This window comes from Neopelma chrysocephalum, unplaced genomic scaffold (genome assembly GCF_003984885.1).
Source record: "Neopelma chrysocephalum unplaced genomic scaffold, ASM398488v2 Primary Assembly neopelma1_43, whole genome shotgun sequence".
NCBI lineage: Eukaryota > Metazoa > Chordata > Aves > Passeriformes > Pipridae > Neopelma > Neopelma chrysocephalum.
In genome coordinates this window covers 5,885,183-5,897,497 of record NW_020897702.1, presented here as the reverse complement: position 1 = coordinate 5,897,497, position 12,315 = coordinate 5,885,183, and the positions used below count along the sequence as shown (strand labels likewise).

At 43.1% G+C, this 12,315-nt stretch overlaps 1 protein-coding gene across 6 annotated transcripts in view; it reads right to left on the bottom strand.

Moving 5' to 3' along the window:
* The window catches only part of ATP8A2 (ATPase phospholipid transporting 8A2), a 329,286-nt gene that overhangs the window by 19,846 nt on the left and 297,125 nt on the right, over nt 1-12,315 (bottom strand). For all 6 annotated transcript variants that reach the window (XM_027677856.1, XM_027677860.1, XM_027677858.1 and 3 more), the window contains one exon: nt 11,335-11,439. In XM_027677856.1, the coding sequence (XP_027533657.1) occupies nt 11,335-11,439 (105 nt within the window). The remainder of the gene's footprint in view (nt 1-11,334; nt 11,440-12,315) is intronic.

Here is a 12,315-nt window from a genome sequence, read left to right as displayed (position 1 = left end):
GAACTGATGTACTAGTGAAGCCCTACCAGGGCTGCTAGAGATGACACAACTAAAACGCACAAGCACACTTCCCAGCTGCTACCCCCACCTCAAAAACACGCAAAGAACCTGTGGCAGAAGCATGGCTCTTCAGTGCAAGATACTCAGCATCCGTGGGTAAGCCCAGAGAACAAGAAAGCTGCAGCTGTTTTCCCTGTCATCTGAATAACTATGAAGCCCTCACTATACTGCCTGCATGTGCAGCATCACTGTTTCTTCTATCCTAAAGAGCTGCTGCAGCACACAGCAACAGGTAAATCATTGCACAGCTTGGTTTAAAATAGAAAATCCTTCAACGCTGAGGCTGAAGTTTTGCCCTTAACTCCACAGCCATACTCCTGACCACATGCATTTTCAAAAAAAGCAGCAGATAAACCCCTGTTCAGCCTCTTTCCTTCCACTGCCATATACTCTGCTAAACACACTGTTGCCCTGGCTGGCCTGCATTCTTCTCCTATTGGAAGAAGCATCTTGCAATGTATTGTCCACGACTGCAACAGCAGGGATGGGAGAGAATGAGGGAGGGGAGAAGTTTTTGCAAAATATCCCATGTGGCCACACACAGTAAAACATTAGAAAGTTTCTATCCTTGCCATCTTTAGCTGTGGATTAGATTTTGAGGGGAAAAGAGGATATTCTTCTCTCCCTTTTAAAATTTTAGAATTAAAATATAATAATTCATCGCTTCCATACCAACAGTAACTTACACAAAAGTTTGCTGTTTCTTGTTGACATTTTTCAGTCACTGAAAAACACAACAAAATAACATACACAGAGTAAGAAGAAAGGTCTGAAGCAGACTTATCCAGCTTTGATCAATCCTAACCACCAAATCCTTTATAAGCAGATTGTTGATTTTCACTTCATTCTCTTGGCTCTCAAACTCCATTAAGTGTCTTCTGAAGAACTGGGGGTTCAAGCACTATGGCTTCTCCCCCCCTATTACCTGGCAAAGAGGACTCACAGATCCCTCTCTGGTTGCTAAGACATATCTGAGGATTTATTCACAAGTTTTATCTCTCACCTTTAGTGAATTGTTTAAGGGCTTACAGAATCAATCATGGTCCTGGCAGACAGAGAGCAAGTACCACACACCAGGCAGAGTCTGTGGCCACACCTTTGTAACTGGCCAGAGGAGACCTATTTTTCTTCTTCAGATACTCCCTTCTGGCTGAGGGTACTCCCCCAGAACAGCCGCAGGCCTCAGTTTAACTTGCTTTCTTTTAGTTTAGTCTCAAGTGCATTACTTGAATGTGCATACAGGAACTGTTGAGAGTTATGCAGTGGATAAGAAATAACTAACACAGGCTTGGCATAAGAAGAATGTAAAAACAACATTATTGCAGACCAGGAATTCAAAATTAAAGCATCAAAATAATCTCAAATGCAAGTCACACTAATGTTGAGGGTTCAGCAAAACTCTGTGCTCAAACACTCAGAACAACTCAGGGCAGTGGAAGAAAGGCCTGACTGGGTGAGTGAGTAAATACACCTCCATCCTCTGCGCTTCAGAGACATCACAGAGAGGAATCACCTTCCTACAGAACAGCACAAGTGGCAACTATGGGCGTCTGCTGGTTTTTTGATCCACAAAGAGGAGATGTTATTTTTTGTTATCTAGCATTGGATTGCAGGAATGTTTTACTCTGAGGTCAGAGGAGGAAGTCATTTTAATTTAAAAGGTAAACAGGCATTACTGATAATGAATTTGCAGTGTAATCAAAGGAAACCTCTGGAGCATTTCACAAGGAAGTGTCTGACGCATATAAACAGTAAAACAAAAATCAGCATTTTCTTTGCAGAGTCAGCGTCTACACACACTGGTCCTTAATCACTCTGGATCCAGCTGAAATAGACATATCAAACCGTCCTCCTTTTGCATTCTACTGTAAAAATTCAGTGAGCCATCAACAAAAAAACTCCAGCCCATGGCTAGGAGACCAAAGGGTCACCAGCACGAACCACAGAGAAATAAAGACAGAAGTGTTGCCTGTGTCACTTGCAGGTTGGGAGGTTGGAAGTAACCTGTCAGAAGTGATTACTGCAGCAGACAGCCGTGTTTTAAGGAGTACCAAGTCCTTGCTGAGGGCTCAGCAGCAGCCAGCTTTCCAGGGAAGCTGAGCCCTTAGCCCTTGCCATAGTGTAACACTTTCAGGCCTTGTTAGTGCAGCAGCTCCCCTCCAGCAGGCTTCCCAAGCACATGTGACAGCCACAGAAGAGAAAGTCCCCTTCCCCAGACAGGAGGCAACTCTTTAGGGAACCTTCCTTCTTTATGAACTATATTTGACATTATCCAGTCAAATGTTTGCCTGTTAAGCATCAAATGTATCTGGACGTGTGGCCCTGCAAGGATGACTTGGAACATACTGAGAGCAGCCATGAAGCAAGCTCTCCAGGTCTGCAACATGGGGTACTGAGCTCAGCCCACGTGTGGTTGCAAGTTGTTTATCCCGCCTAGATGTGAAAAGGTTAAGAGTGTCAAACACCTTCAGCGACAGCTCTATGGATGTCCTGAAGAAACACAGTTGTTACAGCTTGTGATTTGGCTTGGCAGAATGCTGCTTCAGCCAAACAGCAGCTTTCCCATTGCACCCCAGAGGTCTGCATGAAGGAGCACCTGCAGCCAGAGGGCAGCAGCAGCAGGCCCCACGGCAGGTGCACACAGGTCTACCCATGTTGCCACATCACCTTGTACCCATGGCAGAACCATCCTGCAACAGCAGAGGCCAAGGCATGTTGTGAGCTTCAGCCAGCCCCCATTTGCAGCACCCAGATCGTATACAGAGTTCTAGAGCCAAATTCTCCACTCTAAGCCCACAAAATCTTCTTCAACTTGGTTCTTTAAGAGGAATGGATAAAAGTAGGACAAAGCTTTTCCTTTTGGTGAAAAGCAAGGATGATTTACATTTTCTTTTGTCATTAACGATGTCCTAAGGCAGAAAAGCTAGATTCCTTTTTTGACTCCTAAAATCAGTTGGACAGTCCATTCTACCCTTCATTTTTGAGACTTACTCCTAAACTTCTTTCAAAGACCACTACTTAGAACAGAAGGGTATATACTGGGTTTGCGTAGCAAGGTTTTGGCAGTGGGGGTCTGCAGAAGTGGCTTCTGTGAGAAGCTGCCAGAAGCTTCCCCCATGTCCTACAGAGTCAATGTCACTTAGCTCAAAGACGGAGGGTGAGTAACAGAGCAGCTTTGAAGGGAACCTGGCGTCCAGTCAGGGTGAACCCACAATAAGACCAAGACATTTTAAAAATACCATCTAAAAAATCGGACACTAAACATCACATTCCTCTCTGAAATGCAACAACCCTAAGAAAATAATTGAGATCTCTGTCTCCTTAAAATACCTTCCATTTCTAAGCACTGCAAACACTATGCATGTGTTTTATACATTTCCTTGGAACAGGGGGGGCAAACACCCTTGTTAGCTGTCCCAAAGCCAACCACCTTAACGCTTCCCAGTTTTGCCTTCAGCCTTTCCAAAATGTGGGAATTAACTCAATTTAAACATTTCAGAAGCAGAAAAGGCAAAGTGTGGCTTGCTGCTTTTCAGCTATCCTCCTTTTGGTATCAGTGCTGCTGACTTCTTGTCCCTAAGTGCTTCACTTTGCACTTACTCTACTGGGTGCTTGGTCATATCCCTTACAGATAAGGTGGTAATACAGTTCTAATTATAACATTCTTTTCCTACTCATTCATTTTTTCAGAAGTAGTCACCTTGGAGGTTGAAGTTTTCCGTGCTTGGTCTCTATGTATAGATGTTTTTTGGTTTGGGGTCTTTGCGTGTGATTTGTTTTTTGTTGCTGTTGTTTTTTTTTTTTAAATCCAAGTTTTCTGGATTTTCCATGTAAGTCCACTTACATACTCTTATTTAAGTTAAAGTTACTTCTGTCTTCAAAAACTCTGAACTCCTCTTATCAGCTTTTTTCTTCCTTTTCTTTAGAGATAAAATAAAAGCTTAAGAATAAAGCTTAAGGACAGCTCAGGGCAACAACAAAAAATGGTGAACTTTGAAAGCGTCATGATACAATTTAGAGCACAGCCTGTGACATTTGGCTGATCTGAAAAAAACCCCAAATTGCCTTTCTGTAAGCTTTTAAGTATTTTGTAATTGTGCACTAAATATTTAATACCTAATACAACTTGTGTTTTCTTGTTCTTGCTATGCATAACTTAGCACTTTATTCTTTACCGCAAATCAGAAGGGTGAATGCTGACTGACCTGCCTCTCTTTCCAGACCATGTTAACCAGGAGAGGAGCCAGGGTCCAGGCAGACCGCTGAAGCCATTAGGTTGGAACAGTTGTTACGGAGCAGTTCTGCTGTGCAGCCTGGAGGAGAAGATTCCTTCTCTCCCTGCAGAGATCCCCAGTGCCCAAGCCAGTAATTTAGGATTAGGCATCAGAGGGATTGGCCCCTTAATCAGTTTTAACTCTCATCTTGTTATGTTCTCTTTTTTCTAATCTTTCTTTTCAATTTACAGCTTCATTTTGGCCTTTGTGCTGATACTGTACCTCCATCAACTTTGACTTTGGCAGCAGATTTGATCACAGCTCTAAATCCTTCTCCAGGTCACCCTATTTGTGCAATGGATCTCCCTCAAGGTTACGTGATAGGTACAATGACGATGTGAAATAATTAATTGCACCAGAGAAGAGGTATGTCAGCTCCAACTGGTTTGCACTAGCAACCAGGCACTTGGGTCCCCAGTATCAGTGGGAACATGGTAACTCCTCCCTTTAACCCTCTGGCCAGGTTGTGAAACCTCCTCTGTCCTCTGCCCCTTCCCAGCTCTGCCCCACAGCCTCCCCACAGTGGAATCAAACCTAGTGATTTCAAGTGCCTCAACACATGGGTTAGAAATGCCAGAAATTAATTGTACATGTTAAAACAAGGAAATAATGTGATGATGCCTTACTGATATGGGACAGGAGGGAGAGAGAAAGGGTCAAGTGTAAAATAAAACAAAACTATGCATTTTCCACCTACCATACATGAATGTTTACCATATGGAATCAAAGAATTTTAAGAAACCCCACTGATATCATTTTATGTGCTTTTTGCTAGTAAAAGGAGTCTAATATCTTTTTACTAGAAAAGCTGCAAGGAAAAATCATAAATATGCCAGTCACTTTCTTGTGTATGCTGGTGGAGAAATCTCACCTTTGCTTCCCAGAAATGGTGTGAAGAACATCTGGAAAAATTGATAAAAAGGATGCTGAAACCTCAAAACCCAAAATACACCTCTCCCTCTTGAACCTCACGCTTAGCTGCACTGGATGGGCTGGATTCAGATCACAGTCATGCGTATCCTGAGCAAATACACTGAAGTCAACACGTTCGTGAAACAAGAATTCGGCTCCAAACATCCAATGCCATTTAACCAGTTGAAAGCACCAGACTAAATTTGATTCAAGTAAGATTCATTGTACCTGCTGATGTGAAGGGGCCTTACTGGCATGGTCTCCCATTTCAAGCAGATGTAACTTGAAATGCATCAATAAAGAGACAAAGTGCTTTGAAATATAATGAGCCCAAGCCTCAGTCCTGTTGATCTTAACGAAAAAGCTTGCAGTTTCCTCAGGAACCATGAGACCAGGTCCTCACCTCATTCATGTGTTTGTTAAAAGTTAAGTCTCTTTTGCCATTTCTGCTTCTGCTGGCACAAGGTTGAGGCCTCTGCTCCTCTCAGTTCTGTGCACGGCCACAAGCCTGAGACAGGTTCCCCATGTTCCCCTCTTGCTCCTCCCCAGGGACCTGTGGAGTGGTGATATGGTTTGGAGCTGGCTCCCTGCCAAGTCTCCAAACCTTACCACAAGAAGTCCGTCCCCCCCCCCCCAAACCAAGGGAGAAGAGGGAAAAAAAAACCAAAAGAACCGAAAACGAGAGAGAGGCAAAGCAATATATAGAAATAGATTTACACTTATATTACAGTTATGTACAGTTGAAATATATATACAATTTCACAGGGAAAAGGGAAAGGGAAGAACAAAAACCAAAATAATATATATGATATATATCCCGATCAGTAGCCCAAGGTCTATCAACTAAAAGAATTAGCAAAGAATATCTTACTACTCTCCTTGGGACAAAGGAGAGTCACGCTGGAGTGACTCCTGGCAGCCTCCGCCTCCCAAGGTCGACAAGGCCTTACCAGGCCTTGCTCCCCAACCCGGCAGACTCAACAGCAGGGAACCTGCACCTCCAAAGCCGCCGGAAGGAAAGAGAACAAAGGCCTTTCCTCCCTTCTTCTTATACCCCAGCTTACGTAAAAATCGTAGGGAATACCGGGTAAATCTGGGCACTTCCTTGGTTACAAACTGGCCACCAAGGAAGGCCTAGGCTAAACTACCACAAGTGGGAAAATCTCCACGGGTACCTGTGTCAGTTCACCAATTACCCACTAGGTCACGCAGCTACTGAAATAAGCATCTACCCTCACACACTAAATAAAACCCAGGCTAAGATAAATAAGACAACTCGCTCTCAGGGCGAGAGCTGGTCATGCGCATTTTACTAAAGCAACAGTGTTAGATTTGGTGAGAAGCACGTAAATGAAAGAGAACCTACACCAGCATGCCTCCTTGTTGAAGGCAGACAGTGGAGAGACTGTGGGGAGCTCCTGTTTTAGGTGTACCAAAAAAACTTTCATGTAATGGAGGTAAAAGAGGCGCCATAGCCATCCCCAGTGGGTGTCTGAGAGCAGCAAGAGGAAAGAGGCATACTGAAAAACGCTGCACAAATGCACACTGCAGCGCTTCCTTACTGCTCACGGCTATACCTCGCTAGGTCTGTAGTCGCTTCCTTTCATCTTTGTTAAAGACAAGACACTGCCTCCCAGAATTCTGAACCATTTGAAGAAATTCTTCCCAATACTTCAGTGATGTGAGCACTTTTCTGAAACACCCCATACAGGCCCTTCAGCTCCTTGTAAAGTAGATCATGAAAGCCAGCCACGTTCTTCTTCAGTATAAAATAATCTTCTAATCCTGGCCACCAAGCAATTAATAACAGGACAGAAAAAACAACCAAAAAGCTACTTTCAAAGGGAGCTCTCTGGCAATTCTAAGACAGAGAAACCCTCTGAAACAGGAAATCGACTGCCGCAAAGAGGGTGCTGCACAGCTTTGCTCACTCTCCATTAGCTGGCCAGTGGAGCAATAAAGTGACAAGAGTTTCCAAAGTAAAGTTTGCTTTGGTGCCTAATCAGGCTTTACTCCACCTGAACTCCTGCTGACTTCAATGAGAGGTTAGATGGAGTGAAAAGTGAATGAGGACTTGAAGGTTTGGCCCTTTATGAGCCAAGATTTAAGTTGTAAACTTATTTAAAGACACAAGAATCTCTGCAGCTGAACTCAATGCCACTTTTGAACACAAACCTGTAGAAAACTTGTTTTTCTTTGTGCAAATCTCACATGTTAATATGATTAAATCTGCTGGGCAGGTGTCTTCTCATGTCCATGTTTGCTTTGGCACACAAGCTGCCCCTCTCACCTCTCCAAATTCATGAAAATTTAGTGTTAAAGCCTGCCTTTTGTTACATGAGCGTGCCAGGGAGCCCCTCTGCCTTCCCACACCAAGGCTTGCTCATGTCACAGCTGGGCTGAAGTCCAGCCCAGCGCTGCCAGGTGCCCAGGCTGGGGAGGGCAAGTGTGGGTACTCATCTTCCATACGCAGGCAAGCGTGGCAAGGGATCCACCACCAGCTCCTTACTGCACAATCTCTCTGCTGCTTCTCAAGCTGTTTCTTGAGTTGCCAGTTTTCCAGATTCCCTGATGAGTCCCCTGCTCCTGGAATCATCTGACTGATCATCCCAGCTTCCATGAAAATTATTTTTTAGCTATCCAGATGAGATATACAAAGGAATCAGAACATGACCCTTTACAGCTCAAAACTATACACTTGATATAATCTCCAAGCCACCACTGTAATGCTATTTCCAAGGGTTTTGGGACCCAGCTGTAGTGCTCAGAGTGCTGACACTCTGCCCTGTACAGACTGGACAGTCCCTCACCTACCATTTCCCTTGCTGTTTGCTCCCTGCCATTGGTACGGCAAAAATTTGCACCTGCTTTTTTAGATCAATACAAGCAAGTTCAATTTTAGAAACTGTTCAAAGGGGTTAAGATTCAAAAGCATGTAGCAAGCACTAGTGAAGACATTTTTTATTAGCCCAGAAAAATGTGTCTAGCAAGAACAGTTGGCAGGGTGAAGACCCTCGAAGACACAATATGCATATTTAGGTATCAAGTGGCACACGCAGCTCTCCCAGCACTCCTTCCCCAAGTGCAGAGACGACCCAGGTGTTATCTGCTCACATTTTATAGCAATTCAGCTGAGCCACAGCAAACTAATGGCATCCTCTTGTGCAAGTCTAGATGCTTTTTGGGCTTTGCAAATTGCTTTTTGTTTAGCAGATTAGTCCTGAACATTCAAATCTTGCACCTCATTTTTTGTCTAAAGTCTAGGAAATGATAAAAGCAATTAGCTCCCTAAATCCTTCTCTTATCTGTAATTGGGTGTGATTTTTTTGTTGTTTGTTTGTGAAAAACACTGAACAAAAATAGTGTCCTCTATATGGGCCAGGAAAATAGACCCCGATGACAGCCAGCTTATCTTCCACAGCCGACTGAACAAACCAACAACTAATGGGTATGTTTTCAGGAACGCTTCCAACCAAGAGCCGAGGTGACAGACAGACCCGTGGAGTTTTTACGCAGCTCTACACTTTCCATTAGAAATAAGAAGACTCCCATTACTTTCCCTTCCTGCATAATGTCACATTGCCAGAAATATCCTAAGCGCAACGGGGCTATGGGCAGGAAGGTAGAGCAAAGCATGTGCCTTAGAACACATTTCCACCAGCTTCAAGAAATTTTTTAAAAAATAAAGAACATGAACCAGAGATTGTAACTGCAGAAAGTTCCCACTGTTTCTTTCCCACCCTCACCCTTCCCTTTGGACAAGCACAGGATTTCTAGCAGGTGTGAAAGAGCCAGGAGACAAACAAAAGAGATAAAAGACAGAACAACTCCGGAGAGCACTCAGGAGGCCACAACACAAGCACAGCACACCAGCTCCTAGCAAGCAGAGGCACTCTACCATTATCTAGTTCACAGATGGACCACCCAGAAAATCTGGGAGCAATTAGGAATGAGAACAAACAAATGCATGGAAAGAAGGGGGGAGGGAAAATGGGAAGGAGAGCCAGAAGGAATTCCTTACATCATCTCCATGCAAGCGTTTCGAGAATGAAGTGAAGCTATATGGAGGAGGAATGCAGATGAAAGAGTTTGCAGTGAGAACGCAATAAAGTAAAAGGCTATGAAAACATGCAGCGTATGAATGAATTACAACATGGCCATTAAATTTACAGAAAGTCAGGACAGTGTGTAAACAGAGAAGAAACCCATCAAGTTCTTGGAGACACAGACACGCACATATAAACAGATCAAATGCTAAGTGTCTCTCGCTGTTAACAGCATGTCAACCCGCCTTGCAACCCAGGGATCTATCAGGCAGAAAGCTGACTCACTCTCCTCTTCAGCTGTCAGTAACTGGCATTAAATACTGGCAGGAAAAACACAAATGCTACAAACCAACACCCATGCAACCTCACATACTATGTATGGATAGGAACCATAGCAACACCCAAGGGGCTCATACTACCAGAGCCCTGTGCCTGGGAAAAGCCAAGTTTCTGCTGGTCTTGTTTCCACTTACCTGGCTGGCATCTAATCTCACTATCAGTCAGCACCTCCCAACACCAAGTTATACTTTTCTTGCTTGGGAGGCTGACCTGATCATGGTAACCAAGTGCTTTGGCCCAACTGATTTCAAAGTGACTGCTGAGCACTCTAAAAACAAGGCCCATTATTTAATTAAATGCCTGATTTAAAGCATCTTTGTTGGTTTTAATTGTGGCGTAAAAGGTTGCCTTTGTTGACCAGTGCTGCAAAGTTTGCTTTCTCTTTTTAAATCATTTGATATGCAGTTTTTGACTTCTGCTAGTGAGCACAACTTATGAACTGTGTTCTGTGGGATCTAAAAGTCACAGCAAAAAAATTACTCTAAATAAAAACTGAAGATACCAAGTGTTTTGAAGTGATCTTAATCAATAACACTGTGTTTACTTTGTCTTGGCCTCTGAGAAGCGAACTCTGGTCATTAAGGACATCTTATAAACACACTAAAGTTCACACAAGCATTTTTTAAGCTTTTCAGTTTATCATAATCTCAGTAAACTCACTCCCTGATAATTTTCTCTAAAAACAGTCCTTATTAACTCACAAGTTCAGTTGAAAAAAAATCTACTATCTGCTTGTCTTAGCAGCAGCTACAATATGGCAATTAGTTTATCTCAGAACAGACATCAAAGGCTCAAAGGATGACCCTGCCCCAGAAGAACAAAATCTTTTAAAAGCCCCATTCCACTCAGTTTGCTAGTTTATAAGGTTTGCTAAAATCCAGTTTAATGATCATGTAGTTTCTTAGCAAGTCATGTGGTGCCATATTGTGTAAGGAACAGAAGAGTTAGTTCTAAAACCTTTTTGAACTTGGAGAGCTTTTCCGACCAGCTGATGCAGAACTCCAATCTGAGATGGTAAATGAAACTGTTGGATGTAAAAGCCTGACCATGATTTTCTTTAGCTTCTTTCAGAAAAGACCAAAGTTCCCACACAACACATACTCTCCCCATACAATGAAAGATTCAATAATAGCAATATATTCAAGTCCATATGGTGCGGTTATAAGGGAGAGGCAAAACAAGAAACTAAGAATCCTGAAAGTAAGAGACCTGTAAGCTGTGGTAGAAAAAGCAAGAGCATGAAAAGAAAATTAAGGTGAAACTGGATGAAGTAGTAGGGCACATTAGATTAGACAGTTCTTTTAGCTACAATCTTTATATCCTGAGCTGCTGATAGTTCCCTCCCCTCACATGGTTATCAGACAATTTCTTAATTTTTTTTGGATGACATATAACAAAGTGCTTTCAAAACCAGTCTGGCCCAGTAGCCAGGTAATAGCACTACATGTTACCAGGCAGGGTGACTGAGCAGCAGTTTCTAATACAGCCTTACAGCAATAATGCAGAAGAAATGAAAATGGAAGGGCTGGTTTCAGTGGGGGGGAACAGACATATGAAAGGGAATGACAATAAATGAATAATACAGGAGAGAAGTCTTCTTACCCTGTCTAGAATCAGATTTGAATGGTGAACGAGAAATAGGGAGGGGAGAGGACAGGAAGGACAAAATGTTGCTTTAAACATTTAGCATAGACTTGCCCCACCTCTTTCCATTACTATCACGAAGCATGGCTTTTCCCAGCTCTCTTGTCTTCGTCTCCAACTCCTGAACTTGTTCCAGCAAAGTTTTATGGTAGGTATGCTTAGCCCTGTACCACAAGGAAAAGACAAAAACAAAACAAAAAAGCCATGTGAACATTTGTTTTGCTACAAACCCCCAAATTTACCTGTCAGGGGAGAGGCACAGGGCCTTCCCTTGAAGGATTTGGAAAAGGTGGCACAGTGTTTCCATGTTAGTTCAGGTTCACAGTACCTGGGAAAAAATACATAAGAAATGAGAAATCAGGAGGACTTCAAATTCAACAGAGTTTGGCTGCTTCAACAGAACACTCAAAACCTAACCAAGCAGCCAAGCTATGGGACCACAGAGATCTGACACCGCTGCCATGGAACTGCTCAGGACCCGGGCATTCAGACAAAGGGCTGGAATTCATTGAATATTCATGGCAGTAAAACAAGATTCCACCCTGTCTTTTGAGCTACTGCTCTGAAAACCCGAGGAGAGTCTCATATAGTAATTGCCATTCAAACCCCTTGATTTTCGTTTACCGTTCTCAAATGATTGGAAAGGAACTTCTCAGTAAACTTCCAAATTGACAGTAACAAGACTGGCTGTGACCTACTTCCTCAGCTTGAGGATTGAAAGAGCAACCTATGTACCACACCTGTAACCAAAATTTAGAGTGCAATTCCCCCCATAAAGAGACTTGACCTTTTTACCCCCAGTTTTCCCTACTGCTCCAGTGCTGTTATACCTAAATTACATTGATCTAAGGGAGAGAATCTAGTCCCCTTCGTCTTGACATGTACAAAGCAAGAATAAAAGAAGCAGGGATCTTTCTTCAATGGGCAGTTTTTGATCAGCTTCCTCTTTTGTGTCAATTAAAGGAGGATAAATGTCCCATGAGAATATAATGATTTGCACGTGACTGCAAAAGAAGACAAGATGGAGCCAAGTACTGAGG